Source organism: Maylandia zebra, linkage group LG5, assembly GCF_041146795.1.
Source record: "Maylandia zebra isolate NMK-2024a linkage group LG5, Mzebra_GT3a, whole genome shotgun sequence".
In the NCBI taxonomy this organism is placed as follows: Eukaryota; Metazoa; Chordata; class Actinopteri; order Cichliformes; family Cichlidae; genus Maylandia; species Maylandia zebra.
The window spans coordinates 897,372-922,029 of NC_135171.1; the positions used below are offsets into that span (position 1 = coordinate 897,372).

At 40.7% G+C, this 24,658-nt stretch overlaps 1 protein-coding gene across 1 annotated transcript; it reads right to left on the reverse strand.

The window, feature by feature from the left end:
- Nucleotides 1–4,922: 4,922 nt before the first annotated feature.
- On the reverse strand, nt 4,923–23,438 carry arfrp1 (ADP-ribosylation factor related protein 1). Its single transcript, XM_024799626.2, has 7 exons — nt 23,063–23,438; nt 22,117–22,204; nt 21,704–21,786; nt 11,034–11,115; nt 8,427–8,497; nt 7,960–8,060; nt 4,923–6,948 (listed from the first exon to the last, which is right to left on the reverse strand). Exons 1-7 carry the CDS (start codon nt 23,171–23,173, stop codon nt 6,861–6,863), a joined length of 624 nt encoding a protein of 207 aa, XP_024655394.2. The 5' UTR covers nt 23,174–23,438; the 3' UTR covers nt 4,923–6,860.
- Nucleotides 23,439–24,658: the final 1,220 nt, after the last annotated feature.

Below are 24,658 nucleotides of genomic sequence, written 5' to 3' on the forward strand. Positions count from 1 at the left end.
GGCCTGTGTGCACAGCAATGAGGATCCACCCACTCGATAGCAAGCCGGGGGGTTCAATGGTCACACAGCCGGTGAGAGCAGCGGACTCCCGGCTTCATCGTTTTCAGACCCCGCTCTTTGGTTACTCAGGTTAAACATGATATATAAGTCAGAGGGCCCGGTGGCGCCAGTGTCCGGCAGCCTCTGTCAGTGCACCCCAGGGCGGCTGTGGCTACACTGTAGCTGCCATCACCAGTGTGTGGATGTGTGTGTGGATGGGTGGATGACTGGATGTGTGAAGCGCTTTGGGGTCCTTAGGACCAAGTAAAGCGCTGTACAGGCCATTTACCATAAGTCACTCGGATAACTTAAAAATGTAATTGTTTGCCTTTTTTCTGTGTTTTATTTGTTCCGGAGTAAATCGGTTTGGCTGAGATCAAAGTTATTAGATTATTAGATTAAATGCAACTTTATTAATCCATCGGGTGGGTTCCTCCGGGGTTTTCACACAGCTGAATAAACGTCAAACAGAAAATTGATTAAACAGAAGTGTGAGACGGTCGAGAGTTTACTCCAGTGTCCTGTAATATTTTAGATAGCAAGGAGCAGACGGCGAGTTTATTAAACTCCACCCACACAGCGGTGACACAGATCTGAAGGCTGGACCATCCCATTTCACAGCCTCGCACTTCTGGCCTTCTCGGTCTTTGCAGGACCCGGCCCACGTAGGCCAGGAAGGCCGGGTCCTCCGAAGGATGCGGCCGACGTTTTGGGACACAGCTACAGACACACAAGAAAAGCCAGAGAAACAAAGACAAATCCAAAGAATCCAACATACTGAGTCAAAGTGATCACAGGTCTGCTTTGTTGGAGCCTTCAAAGTGGAACATGTGGACTGTTCCTTTATTACTACCACTGAAGGCCACGCCCCTCTGCTCATGTGATCACGTGGTTTGTAGGAACGCTCCTCTTCCTCAGAGGATCCACCTGTGCTTCCTTTCCGCTCTCCTCCACCTGTTACAGTGAGGGAACGTCCTCCATAATGGAGGAGCTGCTGGAAAGTGCTGAGAGCTTCCTCCAGAGTGAGACCTCTGTCACAGTTCAGAGGATCTATGAACTGATCGATCAGCCATCAGAGGAGTCGGATCAATGGAGCTGCTTCTGTTCCTGATGTCCCTGTTTGATCCTGGACCTGAACTCTCCCTGCAGAGGAGACACACACGACACCTGCACTGTACTTGGTGACTTTAAATATGTTTTGCACATGGACTTAGCTACGATTGAGCATGCTATATTTGATGTGTTTTCTAAATATATTTTTAGATTTAAGCCTTACTCTCAGACAATTAACACCACTGAAGCTGAAACTGAGGCAATAAATGGCTCCTTTCCATGCAGAGGAGTAGCTGCTCTACTCTGACCACCTGCTCCTCCCCTTATATCTAAGGCAGAGGCCAGCCAACCTCTGGAGAATGCTGATTGACCCCTTTTACGGTGCTTTGGGTATCTGACTATGATGCCTCCTGGGTGTCCAGAGGGTTTAGGGGCATGAGGAGGCCCCAGGGAGGAAGCAGGATTTGCTGGAGTGATTATATGTCTCGGCTGGCCCGGGAACGCCTTGGTGTTAACCTGGAAATGCTGGAGGAGGTGGTCAGGGAGAGGGAAGTCCGGACTTCTCTGCTTAGGCTGCTCGCCCCACAACCCTGTGGGGTGCTGTGGGTGCAGGGGGCAGTGCCAGGGGAGGATGGCTAAGATGGCTGAACATTACTCTGTCACAGTCCTGGGTTGGTGTTTGTTTTAGATGTTATCGTGGCTTTTTGACTACTAGTGTTTTAGTCTGTGTTTAGTATTTTTTCTTCTTGGTTTGTGATTTCTTGTTCTTAGGTTTTGGTTCCTGAGCCTCTCAAGTCAAGTGTAGCTTTAGTTCTGTCTTCATGTTTTTTCTTGTTCCAGTCATTTCTCTAGTAACTCTTGTCACTGTGTCCTGTATCTAGTCCGTGCTTCTGTGCTCCTGCTTTTGTTTTTCCTTCGTTTCTTGAGTTTAGCTAAGTTTCTAGTTTTTCTGTTAATTTCCTATGAAAGTATTTCTAGCGAATGAAGCTACGCTTTAAGTTTCCATCTGTGAGCCCTTCATTTGGGTCCTTCCTGCATGTCACACAGCACATCATGACAAACTCAAAGAAACACTCAGTTTTCATCAGTCAGGTTCTGCTGTGTCCTAATCTTAGAGTTTTGATAATGGTCTATCTGTGAACTCACACCACTGACATGTTTGCTGTTTTGTCTCCCTGCTTCCATTTAGGCTACAATTTACTAACATAGCAGCTCTTTTCTGGTGCGTCACAAGTTGCCAACACTACCCATTTATAATTCCCTAATTGAAGCCAGAGCAGGTTAAATTCATGCTATATGTTACCATGGTAATTTACTGTTAAGTAAACCAACACACACATCTACACACACCGACTCAGAATGAAGAGAAACACACATATGAACACATCTGCACTCGTTGATTGAGTGAGAAATGACACACACACACGCACAAGTCGAAATGCTGATTCAATTCACTGAGAAGTGATCCACACACACACACACACACACACACACACACACACACACACACACACACATGCTTGTGCAATGAAGAGTGATCCACATTTTGTGATTGAGATTTAATTGTGTCAAGAGATTTATTCTAAAGACACTTCTTCAGCTGAGAATCTAAAGGTAGAAACACACAGACGCTGCAGCTTTTACTTGCAAGGGCATGATCACAGAACGCTCCCACCAGAGTGGGGCCCTGTGATGTGCGCTCTGTTCTTGCACTTGTCTTTATTTATATACAAAAGTAATACAACAGTGAATACATCTATTCATAGGCAGAGGGATGTTAGTGTGTAGGGAGTGTGTGTGTGGTTCTGAAGGACGTGGCCCCTCTTCTTGTTAGTGCAGATAAAAGTGTCCAGCTCTCTATGGGGCGCCGTTTGTAAAGTGAAACATGCTGAAATTAATGACAACATTGTTCCACATTTAGCTCAAAACCTTACAAAAACATGTTTTTTCGAGTAATTTTTTACAACATTTAGTAAAATATTTGTAACTTTTCATCAAATGTTAAATATTAAATCTAAATATTAAATATTAAATCTAAATATTATATTTAAATCTAAATGTTAAATCTAAATGCTAAATGTTAAATCTAAATGTTATATTTAAATCTAAATGTTAAATATTAAATCTAAATGTTATATTTAAATCTAAATGTTAAATATTAAATCTAAATGTTATATTTAAATCTAAATGTTAAATCTAAATGCTAAATGTTAAATATTAAATCTAAATGTTAAATCTAAATGCTAAATGTTAAATATTAAATCTAAATATTAAATGTTAAATCTAAATCTAAATATTATATTTAAATCTAAATGTTAAATGTTAAATCTAAATCTAAATGTTAAATCTAAATGCTAAATCTAAATGTTTAGGCTAATATGCAAATTTATTGCACGGATCAATGGAAATACCAAAATAAAAGCTTCCCGAAAACCTCCGGTGCAAAATTGTGTCTGTTCTCCTCACTTCTCCCCGCCATGTTCTGCTTCACTTCTGGCCTACGAGCATGTCCAGCGATTTTGCTGGACATGTGCTGCAGCGATTGTGAAGTGGAGACTGCAGCTGCTAAGAGTGCATTACTGCTGAACCTTTGGATGGCCGACAAAACGGATCTTCTGATGTTTTCAGCTAAATCGCCGGACGTGCTTTCTCATGGTCCGTGCCGGGTTATGGCTGAATTCCAGTGGAATGACGTCCCACCATAATAGACGTTCCAGCCATGTGTTGCAGCCCTAAACCTAACCTTATCCCTAACTATAACTTTATTCCTAACCTTAACCATGGGGTGGGGTCCCTAACACAAAAAGACAAGAAGTCACATATATATAGAAAGACAAGCACAGAAAGGACGGGATGTCAAAAAAGACAGGGGGTGCCATTAAAAGACAAAGACAAACAAAGAGATGAAAGAAAACAAAGAGAAAACAAGTGAAAAACAAAGAGAAAAACAGTAAGAAAAATATAATGTTTCACAAAAACTAAGAAAGAATTTTTCAAATGAAAACACAAATGGGTGGAGCTAACACAAGTATAGAAAGCCAAGGGAGGTAAACAGAAAGACAAAGACAAGACACACTGGGTCGGCCTGAAGAAGGCAAAAACATGCCGAAACGTTGCGAACGGCCCAGTGATGCTGGAGTGCACTAAAACCCTAGATAAGGGCAATTCTTTGAACCAGGGCAGGGATACCACCACCCAGCCCCATCAATGGCCCGTGCACCTTAATAACAGGTCTATTAACACAATGACAGTGAAGTTTAATTCTATTCTATTCTATTAGACTGCTTGGCGACATGAGACTGTGATAAACAGGGTCTTTAATGCAGACCTTTCAGAGATTGTAACTCATGTTTCTGCTGCTAGATGATAACAACAGGAGATGACCTTCGGGTCATGAAAGCCAGACAGGAGTGTGGGTGTAGATTATATCGCATATCTTGTCGGTGAAGCTTTAGATTTGCAGGAGGTTTCGCGCTGTGCACATCTCCTTTCCAGAGGGTTTTTTTGAATAAAGTGATTGAATATATTTTGAATACACTGAGTCAGCGTCTTCTCTGTCCAGCGTGAGGACTAAAAGAATCAGGTTGATAGAAGTATTTTGATTTTTTTAAGCTGTAATGTAAAAACCCTGTAAAACAAAAAGCAAAGAAAGGTGATATTGAGATAGATGATATTGATTCTGATGGTGTTGAACCTTGCGATCATCAGCAATGAGAATCAACAATTATGACAGGAATAGCTGTGGTTCTTGAGCTAGTGACAAACAAATTTACCTTCACAGCTGTGAAGGTCAGTATGAGGACTGATAGGAAGCTGAATGTTAAACTATCCCAAATGACACATTATTTTTTATTAAAATGAGAAATTTAGTAGAATCATCTATCATAAAGTATAAGCGACTGGCAGAAAAAGTGAATGACAAATATCTGCTTTGACATTGATTCGGCAGAGATTAGTAAGACTTCAGTGTCCTGACTTTATAAATGGTAAATGGCCTGTATTTGTATAGCGCTTTTCTAGTCCCTAAGGACCCCAAAGCGCTTTACACAACCTGTCATCCACCCATTCACACACACATTCACACACTGGTGATGGCAGCTACAATGTAGCCACAGCCACCCTGGGGCGCACTGACAGAGGCGAGGCTGCCGGACACTGGCGCCACCGGGCCCTCTGACCACCACCAGTAGGCAACGGGTGAAGTGTCTTGCCCAAGGACACAACGACCAAGACTGTCCAAGCCGGGGCTCGAACCGGCAACCTTCCGATTACAAGGCGAACTCCCAACTCTTGAGCCACTTCATATCGATTTATTAAATCATTTACAGTATTCCTGCAAACTGATGTTTGATCCTTTGGTGCTAGAGCTAAACCACATCCATGTATAAGAAACTATTAGAAAAGTATTTTTTTCTTCTTTCAAGAGTTAGACCAAATTAATTTTATGCTCACATTACTGGGATTTTAAATTTACAGACTGGAAAAATCAAAAGTTCTTTGTCCCCATTTATTCATCAAGAATTCTTCTTTTTAATAGTCATGGGAATCTAAATGCATAGTGATAAAAAAAAATAATGCATGCAAAGATTTAAAAATCCCATGATCACAGTTAAAGTGGCACCTGAACAATTTGAACATGTTTGTCTAACTTAAATAAATGATAGTTATGGTATGAAATCAACACATAAAGCAGGGACCAGAAGAACAAACAGCACAGAGAAGTGCGTGGTCAGCTTCTCGAAGTCTTTGAAAGTCTTCAGCAGGAACATTATTCCCAAAGAAATGTCTGTCCAAACTCTTCCGTCATTTGACAACTGGGCCGTGATGTGGTAACTGTGAAGAGTTTATCATTCATGTAATTCTCTTTATCAAACTGACTACATCGATACACATTTGTACTGGAAGAGCAATAGTGTTTGCAAAAGATTCATATTTGTGGTTGTGTAGGATTGGTTTGTGCACTTATTTGACTCATTATTATCTCTATTGGTCAAGTTAGTTGCAACAAATAACTCTGAAATTGAAACAGCTGGAATTGAACCACAGGATGAAAGACTAAGGTTACAGCTAATGATATTTCAAAGTTTACCTGTGGGAACCAACTGGGCAATACTAGTATAGTACAGCTCTGTTTTTAACTGTGATACAGGCACATCACCAGCGGAGGATTAGGAATTGTTCATAAAAAGCCAATTCCTAAATTCCTAATGTCAGAAGTGGATGCTAACTTTACAGTGACTCTTTCCAAATGCTGAAAATTGTGTAAGGACAGCACGGATCAATAACTAATAATTCCTGTCTTATGCCTAATGACAAAAAAGAGAGACCAACCTAGCTAAATGTAAACTGTTTATATGTTAAAGGTTCTAATGATGGAATACTGCAGTATCGTTAAGTTCATCAAAAAAACACGGATCATTGTTTATTGAATCTGATAGTGTGAAAAAATAGCGCCCATCAATGCTTGTATATTTAATGCGTCAGTGTTCCTGTGCACTCAAAGTGCTCCATATAGACGCTGCAGCACTGATCCCAGCAAAAGTAAACGACACACCTTCAAAAAGTGTAGGCACAAACAGGCAGACGTCTGCTCACAGTACATCTGAATCTATGTTTGTTGATAAAAACATTATGATGAAGTCCAAAAAGCAGAAATCCAAAGAGTCACAGGAAACACAAGGTGAGAGTTATCAGCTCCAGGGCTTAACATATGGAATGTCCTCAAGGAGAAACTCGTCCAAAATCACAGTGGAAAGATGACAAACATCTTATGTGATGTCCTTCTGTCTCGGTGGCCGGTGAATGTTTCTGACCACACACTTCACCATCCACTCAATGCCTTCATTCACGCCGTCCCTGTACGGAACAAGCAGATTGTTTCATATTTCTTTTAACATCTACAGAGTGTGAAATTATTTAAGACTAACATTTCATTGAAAGCAATACAAAAACACATGAAACGTTAAAACTAAGGCATTTCCTAATATACGCTCATTTTGAATTTAATACTGCTGTAGCTGCTGCCCGGACCAACAGCAGCTACTTAGCAATGATAGAAAAAGGTGAGTCTTTGAAAAATGAAGATGGGCCAGTTCACCAGTCTGCAAGCAGACAACAGTAAACAACGAGGACTGAACTCAAAACGGTGCAAAATATTTCTTCACAGAAAGGACAAGGCTGAAAGCTCAACAGCTGGGATGTTACTTTAAAAACAGACAGAGTGGAAATCACTGCATCTGCTGAGAATTACTTGTGAAATCCACTGCATCCACTAATGTGACTTTAGACAAACAAAAACAAATGCTAATGTCTTCTCTGAGGCTCAAGCTCATTTAAGTTGGGTTGAGGAAAAGGAGGGCTGTGCAATCACATTCTGAAACATCCACCCTTGTTAAAAAAGGATGACCATCCATCTTACAGTTCAGAAGAATCTGTGATGGTGCAGTTTTCTATTGATCGTGGCACGAGGAACTTTGACCCCATTAATGCTGCTGGAAGTGCAAACCTGTCAACCATTAAAAACCTCTGGCACACTTTGAAAATGAAATGAAAACATTACAAAAAGGTCTTTTGACTATTTCCAATTAAATTTAGGATTTTAATATTTGGAAATCACCACTTTGTGGTTGTTTTTGCATTTTAAGTGAAGGGACTGTAATTAAATGTGAGAAAACGTTTGATGCAATGTTATTATTTGAACTGTTGAAGGCAGTCCTTGTCTATTAACAGATGTGATCATAAACTTAAATTGATGCAAATTTGCATTCACTGTAATTGAATCAAATAAAAACACAATGCTACATTGCATCATGTGTGAGAGCAAGCTGTTGCAAACAAAGTCATCATTTAAAACTGTTGTAGTCTTACCCTGTGAGAGCAGTGCAAGGCTGGACTAAACAGTCTCTCTTGCCAATCTTTGGAGCACAGTCACTGAAGGTTGTTTTAATGTCGGGCACCGACAAACAGTTCTGAGAAAAAGAACATACACAAGACTGAAGGCAGTGACCAAGTTCAAGATTCTAGGTCATTATTGTCAACACACACACAGTGTACAGCGTCCCGAAATGCTGTTTCACCCCAACCACCTCAATGGTGTATTTATGAGAATATAAAAAATACATCTCCAAGAGATATAAAACTAGAAATTACAAATAAATAATAACTCGCTAAATTTGGGTAAAATTAAGAGATAAGAAGGTTCTATTACTAACTATATCTATGTCCAATACACAAAGATAGGACAGAGACAATACGAAGTGGATTGTGCAGTAGGTATTGAATACCAGTGCATGTGTAATGAATGAATGCTTGGTGTGAATAAAAAGTCCAGGTACCGGTACATCTTGCTTATTAGCCAGCACGAGGAGCGGAACGCCTTCCAGTGCCTCACTGCTGATCATTTTCTCTGGAAGAGAAGAGAGATCAATCACTGATTCAATAATACAGCACTCTGAGAAAGTACCTGCACCTTTTCTGATTCCTTCATTTCTCATCTCATATTCGTCACACATTTCAGATCTTCAAACTGATCGTAATATCAGACAGATTGTCCCTGCGTCTGTGTGGCTTCCTCCCACAGTCCAGAGACATTCACTTAGTGGAGTTAGGTTAACTGGTGAGTCTAAATTGTCCATAGGTGTAAATATGAGTGTGAACGGTTGTTTGTCTCTGCTGCTGGCACTCTGTCCATAGTGTTTCGCCCTATAGTAGCTTGGATAGGCTTGAAGTTCAGACTGCCCTTCTCTGTGCCAAGCTGGTCTGGACGAATGGAAGGCTCCGTAACATGTTTTGTCTCCAAATAATTAAAGTTTATCCTTTGCACAGAATGCTCTGATGGTATTTTGTGACAATGGTGGGGAAATAACCTTGTGGGGATAGGTTAATTGATTAATCTAAATTGCCACTAGGTGTGAATGTGCGAGTGAATGTGAGTGTGAATGGTTGTCTGTCCCTGTGTGTTAGCCCTGCGACAGACTGGCGACCTGTCCAGGGTGTACGCCGCCTCTCGCCCTATGACAGCTGGGATAGGCTCCAGCGCCCCCCGCGACCCTGAAAAGGATAAGCGGAAGCGAATGGATGGATGGATGGTGGGGAAATAACCTAAAATGATTTTATGCTTGTTATTCTTCTTTGCTAAAAGACATGCAGACTGCTGTTGCACTCTGCTTTGTTGTTTACGCCCCTGCAAAGTACAATTAAGGCCTAACAAAGACAACCTGAGTGTGTGTGTGTGTAATAGATTACGTCAACTATTAAAATCGTGGACAACTAATTTAATAGTCGACGTGTCGTTTGAAGCTTTGAAAGATCACAAAAGACGCAGGAATAAGTAGCAGGATTTAAGAGTGTAATAACGGACTGAAACAGAAGATGGCAGCACTGCATGTACAAGGATGCCAGCTGCCGTTAAACCCCGAAGAAGAAGAAGAAGTAGCTCTGTCCCAGAATTCATAGCGCAGCCCAGCTCAGTTTCCAACAATGGCGGCAGCTAGTTAGTTTTAATATTACTCTTATTATTCTTTCTGGGTCACAAAATAAACGTTTAACATATTTTCAGGTAAGAATGTAGCTGTGCAAACCTCAAATATCTGCTCAGTTTATCAGGACACCACATATTTTCAAAAGCGCTCCGACGTTTTCGCAGACATCTGTTACCCACTAGCTCGATAGCTAGCCGGGGGCAAGGTCACTAGAGCCGTGAGAACAGCGGACTCCCGGCAAATCGTTTTCAAACCCCCCGCCGTCTTTCGCTACTCAGGTTAAACATGATATATAAGTCACTTAGATAACTTAAAAATGTTATTGTTTGTTATTGTTTTTCAGTATTTTATTTGTTCCTGAGTAAATCGGTTTGGCTGAGATTAAAGTTTTTACATTGAATAAACGTCAAGCAGACAGCTGATTATCAGAAGTGTGAGATGCTCGAGAATTTACTCCGGTGTCCTGTTATATTTTAGATAGCAAGGAGTTTATTAAACTTCACCGAAACAATCTGCAAATTTCATTAAAATTTAATAAACTATCATCTTGTCTTTATTTTTAGTTAGCACAAACACTTAAAGCTGTAAGCTAATGATAGTTATATAAGAGCAGATGCTGCTGGTGCAATAAGCTGTACGTTTTACGTTCAATGGATGCATGGTCTGATTAGTCGACTAATCGCAAAAATAATCGGTGACTAGTCGACTATCAGAATAATCGTTTGTGGCAGCCCTAGTGTGTAAGGCCATATATTACAGACTTCCATAATAGGGCTTATATATACTGTGATGTTTATAGTAACCGTTATGACTGCATTTCTAGTTATAAGGTTTGGGTGGAAATGATCTCTTCACACAGGGACAGGTCGATCTGAATACCTTTTTAACCTTAATAAACAAAATCTTTGTTTATTTGACCTTATTTGGCCCTGAAGAAGAGTTCTGAGATCCAAAAACCTCAAATATAATAACCTATATGTGGCAATACAAACTACTGTAGCAAACAGCATAGTTTTGTCATTTTGACTTTCAGATTAATCTACTGATCTTGAAGGCGAGGTCAGAGATCAATATTTTTAATATTTATGCAGGACTTTCTATGTGTTATATTTTCTACTTGTGAGAATCACAGTTTATATGTTCTAAGGATTTTTGTCACTTTTTGAACAATAAATCATGAAGTTTACCTTAAAAGATATCGGTGCATGCAAGCCAAATTTTTATGGATCGTTAACATGACCCCACAGTTTTTATCAGAATTCACACAAACATTTTCAAACTATCATGAAGACAGACAGAAGGTCGAAGGCGCGCACAAACACTAGCAAAAACAAAACCTCCTTGGCGGAGGGATTAAGGGGCAAGTGCTTTGTCACAGCACTATGAATGTCAGAAGAAATATCAATGTTTCCATTTTTCCATTTGTTCAGTAAATAACACAGAGACAAGAAGGTTACTCACCAAAGGCATCCTTTGATTCTGACAGACGCTCTTCATCAGTTGAATCTATCACATAGATGACTCCATGGGATTCAGCGTAGTACTAGATACAACCATGAAGAGGAAAACACGTCACAACATATATGTATATATATATACACACACATACATATATATATATATATATATATATATATATATATATATATATATATATATATATATATATATATATATATATATTAGAGCTGGGCGATATGAGATTTTTTCATATCACGATATGTTTTTTTCATTTCAGGCGATAACGATATCTATCACGATATGAGCCAAATAACTATATTTGTAAGATTTAAATGTGCCGTTGCTCACAAGTAAAATGTGAAATAATCAGCAGCTTGTTTTTATTTAAATATTTATTTCCCATAATAAGTTCAACAGGGTAGATGTACTTAAGGAACATGAGACTTTTTCAGATAAATAAAGACAAATATTACAAACTACACAAAAGGCAGCCGCTAAAGCGTTTAAGTTTCAAAATAGAACAAACGAAACAGACTAAACTGTCAATTCCACTTAGAAACAAAATATTAATTCTAAAAATAAATCTTAGTTTGTTTTACAGAAGAACAGACAAAACTGACTAACTTTTGTCAATATCAAATAAACTGAGAACTAAAAGGAAATTCTCAATCTCTCCTTGTTGTATAGCTGAGCTTTTCAAACAGTTTTAACAGTTACTTTAGTCTGACAAAAGCCGAATGACGAATTAGCGCTTCCAGTCAGAGACTGAGGCTACGTCCACACGTACACGGGTATTTTTGAAAACGGAGATTTTCCGTTTTCGTTTTAAAAATAATCCCGTCCACACATAAAGGCAGAAATGAAGGAAAACGCTGCTATGAACATGCCAAAGCAGCAGGTGGCGCTAGATTCCTAACCGTGCAGAAATGTTGGCCAATCAGAAGTCTAGAAGCCTCGGTGGGAAAAAGTAAACAAAGCTGGGGCATAGAAGCAGAACCGAGTCGTATGTGTGGAGGGACAGTAACTGTGTGTATATGTAAGCATTTAAACACTGCAGAGAGTACAATTAACAGTATTGTAGAAATTCATTTCACCGAAACAATAACGTGGCGCACAGTGTGACGCATGCACCAGTTTATTGTATTTCCAGACTTGTTTTCGGCACAATTTACAGTGCACGCTACTCTGTTTTTTGTCAGACTTGAAATAGCCGAAATACCTTCACACTACGGAACTTCTATGGCTCTTCCGTTCGACAATCTCTCCGGCGTTGGAACCATCATCTGTTTTCTCTTCGGTCACGCTCGGTTGATTTTTCTAGTCGGCACACTCATTTCCTCCATTACCCGCTGGCTGCTTCCCAAACAAACACACGTGCGGCTTGGCACTTGTGCTGTACGTAACAAGTCACGCTACGTGACGCTGCGGCTGTGATTGGTTCGGCTCTGCGCTACTTAATTTGGATTGGCTGACCTTTTTTTTTTTGAGGACAAGAGCGGCGAGGTCTATCGCGATAGCGTAATTTCTCTATCGAGTAAAAGTTATATCGCGATACATATCGTTATCGTTCTATCGCCCAGCTCTAATATATATATATATATATATATATATATATATATATATATATATATATATATGTATATATATATATATATGTATATATATATATATATATATATATATGTATATATATATATATATATATATATATATATACACATATACACATATATATATACATATACATATACATATATATATATATATATATATATATACATATATATATATATATATATATATATATATATATATATATATATATATATATATATATACATATATATATATATATATATATCTGCCATCACAGTGGCAGATATCCAAGAAAGGGTCTCCAGTATGAAGAGTTGGACAGCACCAGGGCCCGACATGGTTCACGCCTACTGGCTGAAGAAGCTAACTGCACTCCACGAGCGTCTGGCAGCACAAATGAACCAGCTGCTAGTTAACGAGAGACACCCGGAATGGCTAACTGAAGGCCGGACGGTCCTGATCCCCAAGGACCCCAAGAAGGGACCGGTCCCCTCCAACTACCGACCAATAACCTGCCTCAGTACTACATGGAAGCTCCTGTCAGGCATCATATCGGCTAAGATGAACAGGCACATGGGTCAATACATGAGCGGGACACAGAAAGGAATTGGCAAGAATACCAGAGGCGCAAAACACCAGCTACTGGTAGACAGAACAATCAGCCGAGACTGCAAGACCAGACTGACCAACCTGTGCACTGCCTGGATTGATTACAAGAAGGCCTATGACTCAATGCCCCACAGCTGGATACTGGAATGCCTAGAATTGTACAAGATCAATGGGACCCTAAGAGCCTTCATCAGGAACTCAATGGGGATGTGGCGTACAACACTAGAGGCCAACTCCAAGCCCATAGCACAAGTCACCATCAAGTGCGGGATCTACCAAGGAGATGCTCTGTCCCCACTGCTGTTCTGCATAGGCCTGAACCCCCTCAGTGAGATCATTAACAAGACTGGCTACGGATACCGACTACGGAACGGAGCAGTTGTCAGCCACCTCCTGTACATGGATGACATCAAGCTGTATGCCAAGAGTGAACGAGACATCGATTCACTGATCCACACTACCAGGCTATACAGCAATGACATTGGAATGTCGTTCGGACTGGAGAAGTGTAGTCGGATGGTAACAAAGAGAGGGAAGGTAGTCAGAACTGAGGGGATTGAACTACCAGAAGGCAACATTGCAGACATAGAGGACAGTTACAAGTACTTGGGGATCCCGCAGGCGAATGGGAACCATGAAGAGGCCGCTAGAAAAGCTGCAACCACCAAGTACCTGCAGAGGGTCAGGCAAGTCCTGAGGAGTCAGCTGAATGGTAAGAACAAGATCCGGGCCATCAACACGTACGCCCTGCCCGTGATCAGGTACCCTGCTGGGGTAATAGGCTGGCCAAAGGAGGAGATAGAAGCCACTGACATAAAGACAAGAAAGCTCCTTACCATGCATGGAGGGTTTCACCCCAAGTCCAGCACCCTGAGGCTGTACGCTAAGCGGAAGGAAGGGGGCCGGGGACTGGTGAGTGTCAGCACCACAGTCCAGGATGAGACAAGGAACATCCAAGAATACATTGGGAAGATGGCCCCAACTGACCGAGTGCTCAGTGAATACCTCAGGCAGCAGAAACCCAAGAAAGAGGAGGGAGACGAGGAACCATCATGGAAGGACAGAGCCCTGCACGGTATGTACCACCGGCAGATAGAGGAGGTGGCTGATATCCAGAAATCCTACCAGTGGCTGGACAAAGCTGGACTGAAAGACAGCACAGAGGCACTAATCATGGCAGCACAAGAACAAGCTCTGAGCACAAGATCCATAGAGGCTGGGGTCTATCACACCAGGCAAGACCCCAGGTGCAGGCTGTGTAAAGATGCCCCAGAGACAATCCAGCACATAACAGCAGGGTGCAAGATGCTAGCAGGCAAGGCATACATGGAACGCCATAACCAAGTGGCCGGCATAGTGTACAGGAACATCTGTGCCGAGTATAACCTGGAAGTCCCGAGGTCAAAATGGGAGATGCCCCCAAGGGTGGTGGAGAATGACCGAGCTAAGATCCTGTGGGACTTCCAGATACAGACGGACAAAATGGTGGTGGCTAACCAACCGGACATAGTGGTGGTAGACAAACAGAAGAAGACGGCCGTAGTGATCGATGTAGCGGTTCCGAATGACAGCAATATCAGGAAGAAGGAACACGAGAAGCTGGAGAAATACCAAGGGCTCAGAGAAGAGCTCGAGAGGATGTGGAGGGTGAAGGTAACGGTGGTCCCCGTGGTAATCGGAGCACTAGGTGCGGTGACTCCCAAGATAGGCGAGTGGCTCCAGCAGATCCCGGGAACAACATCGGAGATCTCTGTCCAGAAGAGTGCAGTCCTGGGAACAGCTAAGATACTGCGCAGGACCCTCAAGCTCCCAGGCCTCTGGTAGAGGATCCGAGCTTGAAGATAAACCGCCCGCAGGGGCGTGCTGGGTGTTTTATATATATATATATATATATATATATATATATATATATATATATATATACTAGGGGTGCAACGATATTCGTATTGATATTGAACCGTTCGATACAGTGCTTTTGGTTCGGTTCGCATATGTATCGAACAATACAACATTTGTAATTTATTTTATCAACTTTCCTTCTGAAGATGCTGTCTGTGTTGAGCGCTCAGTGAATCTGCGTTCGACTACTCCGCCTAGGCTGCACTGTCGAGCGCAGATCCACTGAGCGCTCAACACAGACAGCATAGTCAGAAGGAAGAGCGCAGGGCAAGCTAGCGAGACAGAAGTTAAGCTCCCCCACCCTCATTCAGATCTGGCGTTTGGAATTATTTTGGTTTTCATGTGACGTATGACCCTGAAGGTAAGCTCATGGACTAAAGTAAAACAGTATGTTGGATGTGCCATGCAATGCTCAATTACATGGGTGGGAGCTAGCGTGTTAGCGCAGTTAGCTCGTTAACGTGTTGGCCGTCTAGCCCCACGCACGGGGCGATCGGCGGTAGCTCGTTAACGGAGATTTGCCGTGTTGTGGCGTTAAGGTCATTTCAACGAGATTAACCTGAAAGCACTAGCGGTAACACAACGAATATGACTGCACATTTACACCGACATCATCCTAGTGCAAAGACAAAAACAACAAGCATGCTACTAACTTTAGCCGAGTCATTTAGACAGCTGTTAGCACATGATTCTCCTTATGGGGACCTGATATGTTTAATATGCTGCTGAGAATATAGCCCAGAAGAAGCGGATAGTATAGCTTTTATTTTGGAAAGAGACATTTCTCTGTAATAAACTCTCTTTTCCAAAGATGAGTGATTCCTCAATCAGATACAGAGCTCGCAATATCGCTAGCCTGACGTCCTGGGGATAGCGATTTTTTTCAGTCGGGCTACCAAAATCTATCTCTTCCCTGCCCGTAGGGCTATTGTAGGAAGGAAAAATATATGTCAATGCTTTTGCATTCTTTCGGAAATGTAGCTGGGTAATTATGTCATTGGCATCGGTGAGCCACTGTCAATATGTGACATATTGGTCAGGAAAGCGATTCCGCTCCCTGAAGACCAACACAGAGAGACTGAGGAGAAGCTTCTTCCCGCAGGCGATACGGTCTCTCAATCACACCACCACACAGTACTGACCCACACATATGGTTCTTACACACACACTGGACTTTCTGGACTTTGGTTTTGCACAACACTGGTCACTATATTCTTCATTTCCGGTTAATACTTGTACAGCTGCTGTTATTGTGTATATATTTATTTATATTTAGATTTCTTCATACATTCTTATATAGTTGTATATTGTGTATTGTGTATTTTGTTGTACAGTTATTTTATTTTCAACTTTAATTTATATATTTATCTGTATCTTATTCTTCCCAGTTAAATTTACCCTTCATTCTAATTTGTGTTGTACAGTTATTTCATTTTTAACCTTAATTTATATTTTATTCCTTCCTAGTTAAATTTACCCTTTTTAATTTTTCATATTTATTTCCTTTCTTATTCATAGCCTTTTCCTTTTTTGTTTTCTTTAGGTCACGAGCAGTTGTCCAAGCATTTCACTACATATCGTACTGTGTATGACTGTGTACGTGACAAATAAAAAATTTGAAATTTGAAATTTATTGAAATCGTGTTTGAATTTGCGCTTGTTTTTTTGCTTTCACTTTGCAATCGTGCGAACTGTGTATAGAGAGCGACAGCACTGATCTGTGAGTGATGATAATTTGTGCACCAATTCCTCTGACATCGTCTTATTAATCGTTAGCACATGATTCTCCTTATGCTGCTGAGAATATAGCCCAGAAGAAGCGGATAGTATAGCTTTTATTTTGGAAAGAGACATTTCTCTGTAATAAACTCTCTTTTCCAAAGATGAGTGATTCCTCAATCAGATACCGGGGCTAGCGATTTTTTTCAGTCGGGCTACCAAAATCTATCTCTGCCCTGCCCGTCGGGCTATTGTAGGAAGGAAAAATATATGTCAATGCTTTTGCATTCTTTCAGAAATGTAGCTGGGTAATTATGTCATTGGCATCGGTGAGCCACTGTCAATATGTGACATATTGAAATCGCGTTTGAATTTGCGCTTGTTTTTTTGCTTTCACTTTGCAATCGCGCGAACTGTGTATAGAGAGCGACAGCACTGATCTGTGAGTGATGATAATTTGCGCACCAATTCCTCTGACATCGTCTTATTAATCGTTAGCTTACTATGCAAACATGACAAGTGAAATCTCCCGCAGCTTAAACATGTGAGAGGTTGATCGCGCAGAGAATCGCTGACCGTCATGTGAGTGTGTGTGTAAAAGCAGCAGGATATATATTTTAGTTCTGCTGAGCCAAATAAGACAGGTCAGGGTGAAGAAGTGACAGCCAAAGAAAAGCTTACCACAAAACGGAGAAGTTATGACAAATCAGACTATAAGGCAAAAAGAAAGTGCAGCTTTATGGTTTCATGGACAAAAGAATTTCTGTGGCTGCAATATGACGAGCTAAATAACCAGGGCTGCACATAAGTGGGCCACAGGTGCGCATTCACTGTTAAAATAAAAAACAAGCACAAGGGTTAGGGTTAAATTTAAAAACTGTACTTTTGAGTTAAAACATATATTTATAATTTTAATAAATGACAAATTAAAAAGGCATGAACAATTTTTTTTGTATCGAAAAGATATCGAACCGTGTCACATTAAAGTATCGAACCGAACCGTGAATTTTGTGTATCGTTGCGCCCCTAATATATATATATATATATATATATATATATATATATATATATGTATATATATCTGCGGTCTTAAAGAAGGCCCAACAGCGTCTCCACTTTCTGAGAATCCTCAGAAAAATGGACCTGAAGAAGGAGCTGCTGACCGTCTTCTACTGCTGCTCCATTGAAAGTGTGCTGACATATTGCATCGGTGTGCGGTTACAACAGGGCAATAGCCCTGATCAATGTAAATAGCTGACCTGACTGGATACCTCCCTGGACTTTTTAGGGGGAGGTAACAATGTTTAAAACAATAACAATAATATTTATATTTATAACAAGGTGCAATAATAATTAATGTGCAATAATAACAGTGTGCAATACACATACACGTATTCTTCTTTTTTATACTAAGTTAATATACTGTGTTGTTTGTTACGTTGTGATGTGTCATATTGTGTCGTGTTGTGTTATATGTAGTGCCGACGTAGGACAGTTTTTCCAATTTCATTGTACTACTGTACTATGTATGACTGTGCAATGACAATAAAGAGTTATCTTATCTTATATAAATTCACGGTTCGGTTCGGTTCACTCATCTTTGGAAAAGAGTTCATTACAGAGAAATGGCTCTTTCCAAAATAAAAGCTATACTATATGCTTCTTCTGGGCTATATTCTCAGCAGCATATTAAACATATCAGGTCCCCATAAGGAGAATCATGTGCTAACGGCTGTTGTAGGCTACATTCACACTGCAGGCGAAAGTGCATCAAATCCGATTTTTTTTGACCCTATGCGACCCATATCCGATCATGGTGTGACAGTGTGAACGGCACAAATCCGATATTTTCAAATCCGATCTGGGTCACTTTCGTATGTGGTGCTTAATCCGATACATATCTGATGTTTTAGAAAGCGACTGCTGTTTGATGGTCATGTCGCATTAAATCCATCTTTTACGTCACTGACCCAAGACAGACTCCAATTATCAGCGCCGGAGAAGACATCGCAAGCGCTTCCTGGCCATCCAGTGTAGATGTTAGTGAAACTGTTGGGAAGACAACGTGAACATTTTATTTGTTCTGTATAATCTGCAGATTCTGACAGAACTCTGCAGCTATCCTTTGAAGCAGCGCTCCTCTAAAACAGCAATAAGGATCATTATTAGGTTATTTACATTATTATGTAAATAACAAAATAACTTAAAGCAAAAATTGGGAAACGTAAAGTCCGAAGTCTTTATATTAAGGCCATCAGTCAAACAATGCTGTTGGTCTGGGTCTAAACAGAGCGCGTTGTGTGTGACGTCTTCTTTTGCGCATGCGGGCCGCTTTGAGCGTTCACACTAGAGCGCGTTTGCTGTCGCATTTTATTTGTAGTGTGAACGAGCAGACAAAAAAATCGGATTTGATCAAAAAATCGGAATTGAGCATCAAGACCTGCAGTGTGAACGTAGCCTAAATGACTCGGGTAAAGTTTGTAGAATGCATGCTTGTTGTTTTTGTCTGCTTCCACCTGTCTTTGCACTAGGATGATGTCGGCGTAAATGTGCAGTCGTATTCGTTGTGTTCCCACTAGTGCTGTCAGCGTTAATCTGAAATGACGTTAACGCCACAACACGGCAAAGTTAACGAGCTACCGCGGATCGCCACGTGTGTGGGGCTGGACGGTGTCAACACGTTAACGAGCAAACTGCGCTAACGCACTAGTTCCCACCCATGTAATTGAGCATTACGTGGCACATCCGACATACTGTTTTACTTTTGTCCATGACGCGCTTACCTTCAGGGTCATACGTCACATGAAGACCAAAATAGTTCCAAAGGCCAGATCTGAATGAGGGTGGGGGAGGTTCAATTTGCCATGTTGCAACGAGCTTAGCTTCTGTCTGCTAGCTTGCGCTGCGCTCAGTGGATCTGCGCTCGACAGTGCAGCCTAGGCGGAGTAGTCGAACGCAGATCCACTGAGCTCTCAACACAGACAGCATCTTCAGAAGAAAAGTTGATAAAAATAAATTAAAAATTTTGTATTGTTCGATACATATGCGTACCGAACCGAAAGCACTGTATCGAACGGTTCAATATCGATACGAGTATCATTGCACCCCTAATATATGTTTATTTGGGTTGGTGGTTGTATTCCTGAAAGTACTGCTATACTGCAGTTAGCAAAAGCCCATTTCAGAAGAGCAATTCACTGCAGTAATTGGCAAGTAATTTAAAGACCCATATTTATTTTACACAACAGGACAAAAACAACATGTCAAATTCTAAAATTAAGAATTTCATCAAAATGTAACAAGTTTGTACACTTCCAGCTCTGTGTTTGGGACTTTGTAGTTCTTCAATGTATGTTTCGGCTAATTGTCGTGTTGGAAGATAAATCAACAACCGAATGTTGCTGCTGACTGCTTTAACCTCCTAGGACCTGGCGTCCACATATGTGGACATCACATTTTGGGTTATTTAGATCAAAATACTCAATTATGCTCTACAAGGGCCTGATGTCCACTCACGAGGACATTATCCTGCTACTGTTCTATCAATTTTTAAACGAATATCCTCATATGTAGCTCTTATTTTTCTAAAGATCTGGTAATCCTTTGTATTTATGTTCATCGGGCCCCAATATGCCCAACTATCAAAGAGAAATTAAAAATGCATGCCGTGGAAGAGTTTGGGTCTTAGGAGGTTAAGTTTACTTTCAAAATCTTCCTCCTTTCTTCATGATCCCTTTCACCTTGATGAGATTTCCAGTTCTAGACACTCTGAAGCATCCCCACACCTTAATACTCCCACCACTGTGTTTAAATGTGGTGTTCTGTGGATTGTATACCTCTGCCTTCTTCCTCCAAACATAAGCAGCATCTCAAAGGCCTAAGAGTAGTAGTTTCGTCTCACCTGACCACAGGTGATACTTTCAGTATGCATAATGTTTCTCCAAGTTATCCTTAGCATACTGTCTGGCTTCAAGGTGTCTCTTCTGCAGAAGTGGACTTTTTCTTGGTGTGCAACTTCACACTCCATTCCTGCGCAGGGTCTCAGTGATTGTCTTATTTGAGACTGCAATTCGTGACTTTGCTAAGTCATTTAGTGTCTTAACAGTTGTTCAAGGGTCTTTGGCACATCTCTCATTCATTTTCTTTCCAGAGTTTGAAATCTTTTGCTTCCTACTTCTGCAAGGCTTGTTCTGTACTGTTAAGCTCTCTTTGAATTTTTCTGTGATACTTCTGGCTCCAGTTCTTGAAACGTGGATATGCTATGGTCATTGTGTATACCCATCTCCTGCTTTGTGAGCACAACAACTTTTCTTCTCAAGTCTAAACTGATTTCTTTTGTTTCTGGCATGATGCTTTCTCAAGTGACCGCTTCAACCCTTGCCTGATATTTTAATACTCAGAATAAATTAGAACATAACCCTCTGTTTTAGCTGGATTTTACAAACTTTAAAGATAACAAAGTTAAAACACAACATTGGACACTAGTGATTCGTGTTTTGGCTCAATCAAAAAGTCAGATTTTAGGGTGCTAATAATATCAAACCTGGTAATATTTTTCTAAGAAATCTGTTATTCTGTTATTGTGTGTAAACAGAAAAACAATATGCTTTCGAAAGTATTAGCATGTGTAAAAAGGCTATGTTGAAAATCCCTTGAACAACTTGGAAAATGTTGACAAAAACTTCTGCCCTCTGCAGGTGGTAAAAGGTGTTGCCAAATATATCTGTGTGGCCTGTCCAGGTGCAGTCTATGTATGCTAAACACAGTGAAAATATTACATCTTCAAAAATAGAAATACTATCTATGTTAGTGTAGAGGATGTGAAAAATTCCTCTTTTTTAACTCACTTTATCCCACAGAGACTGCAGCTCCTCCTGACCTCCCAAATCCCAGAACATTAGACGAGCCTTGCCAACATCAATTGTGCCAACTGTAAAGGAAAGCAAGAGATTCCCAAAAATGTTATAGATCAGCAGTTTAAATCAAGAACGTTCTGTGAGCTAGAAAGAAAGGTAGCATTAGAACATGAAAGATTACATAATTGCATTGATTTGTCCTTTTCTATACCATAACGGTTAAAATATGAAATTACAATTAATTCCTGCAGTTACTCATCAAAAAAGAACTAATAATCATTTTTCATTGTTAAGCAGTAATTACACACTCAAAAAGCAAGCGATTCCTGCTACTTTGACAAGGCAGGAGAAAACTGTGAAGGAGGTCATGCTGAAGCAAGCCCAACACTGTTACATTCACTTACTGTTCAGGCCAACTGTAGTGGTGATCTTGGATAAAGTCATCCCCTTGTAATTCTTACTAAACTTTGTTTTGGTCTGTTCCAGGAAAGTCTACAGACACAGAAAATAAGAGTAACCATTAGACTGGTGAATTACTCAGGTGATGAGCACTGTGTAAGTATCTGTGCATGTGTAAAACAAAATTAGCTAAACTTCAGGCAGCTCATTTGCAGGTGGTGGCCACAGACCATCACGCTCTCTCTTTCTCCTGCCTGATTTTTTCACTTTTGCTAGTGTCCTTGTCTTTGACAGGATCAAGTGGGACAGTTCATTCAGGCAGTCTAACCCCTTTAGAGTGGCACATTCATAAGTGATTTCTTATTGTTTATGCTCCATTAATGGCCAGATTGATAACCGTCATTTACTTTAATTTTTTCACCCACTTATTTAGCTCAATCATCCAGGTAAGTTAATCCGTTCTGTAACTTGGGTTTTGTCCTATTTACTGTTCATGATTTCTTGAGACAAAGAGAGCGATAGACCACAAAGCTAACGTAAACAAGAGAACATAACACCGCTTTCAATAATAATAATAATAATAATGGATTGGATTTATATAGCGCTTTTCAAGGCACCCAAAGCGCTTTACAATGCCACTATTCATTCACTCTCACATTCACACACTGGTGGAGGCAAGCTACGGTTGTAGCCACAGCTGCCCTGGGGCAGACTGACAGAAGCGAGGCTGCCATATCGCGCCATCGGCCCCTCTGGCCAACACCAGTAGGCAAGTAGGGTAAAGTGTCTTGCCCAAGGACACAACGACCAGGACAGAGAGCCCAGGGATCGAACCGGCGACCTTCCGGTTACAGATGCGATTCCCAACCCCTTGAGCCACGGTATGCACATAGCCAATGCTATGTGCATAACCCAGTTAACCAATTATATAACACAACATCACTTTGATACCGTTTTTCCGGCGTTATCCAGTCCCAGGATCAAAACGCAGTATTCATCCTTCTGGAACATGTACTTATATAATCCAGATAATAAAGTGTACATCTTGAAAAAAGTAAACATAAACAAAAACGCGTCCGTGTTCGCTAGTCCTAATGTTGGCTAGGTAGTTTAGCTTAGCTATGAGGCTAAACAAGCAACACGCGCCACTGTGGCTTCATAATACTCCCACTAAACATGCCTGTGTGCGAGTAGGGGTAGAATAACATGTATGCACTCATAAAACAAGTCGGAAAGCCGTCGTTTAAAAGCACACTTCTACTATGATAGTCTGAACACAATGCTGCTTCTACGTGTCACGTATCTAGGAAGTGCCACTGTATGAATTATGGGAAATGAAGTACATATGGATTCTACCACATTACGTTAGGTGACGGTGTTTTAGATATAAAACTTCGTTTCCCAGGAGGAAGTTCGAAAGCGTGTTACATCATTTTAAAGAAAAACGCAACAAATATAGAATGAATTGATTTGTTCCAGTAGCTGTAGAAAGTTCAGAACCAGAGCGTTATTAAGTGAGTGCTGACAGTCTCAATAACTGTTTGTTTTTTAATGACGTTTCATCTGTCAGCCATTCAGAAGCGAGGACCTGCAAAGACAGTAAAACATTCTCTATTACAGCGTCAATTTACTTATATTAAACCCCTGACTTCATTCCTTCACCAAGCAGTAAGTCATGTTTTACTTAGGGCTTAAATACTTATTCATTTAATGTAATGCAAATCATGGACTTCTTTTGTCTTTCGGGGGGTGGGAAATATTCCATCTCTCTCTGTAAGAATAAAATGACCATGTTACCATAAAAATTAGAGACTTGTTGTTTTTTGTTTTTGTTTTTTTTTTTTTTTTTGGGGGGGGGGGGGGGGGGGGGGGTTGTAAATAAGCAGGCATAAAATTCAGCAGTGGAACAAATAATTATATCCCCTACTGTTTATGGATGCTGCTGAGTTGAAAGTGGAATAGGCTGAATGACGATTTGAACATTCCCTTTATTAAAATAAAGGTTTACAGTGGGTGACACCATATATTTAAATAATACGATATATATATATATATATATATATATATATATATATATATATATATATATATATCAAGTTAAATATTTTATCCATCTTTCCACTTTCTTCTGCTAATCTGGACCCAGGTCACGGGGGCACCAGGCTAACCAGAGAAGCCTACATCTCCCTCTCCCTAGCCACCTCCTCCTGCTCCAAGGCGTTCCCAGGCCAGCCAAGAGATATGGGCTGTTTTCCAATTCAGGGGCTGCATCATTCGGAGGACCCGGCCTTTGTGGTCTACGTGGGCCGGGTCTTTGGAAGACCAAGAAGGCCTGAAGTGCGAGGCTTGTGAAATGGGACAGTCTAGCCTCCATCGCACTGCTCAGTTTGCCAAGCAACCTGACCAGCGCAGCTGTTTGACAGAAATGAAGGAGAAATTTGTTTTTACATGTGCTTTGTTTGATTAGTTGAGTATCTGAGGCTGAGACCACAGGACTGTAAAACATGATTGTTGGGCTTCATTTCTGTACTGAACAGTCATTTCAAG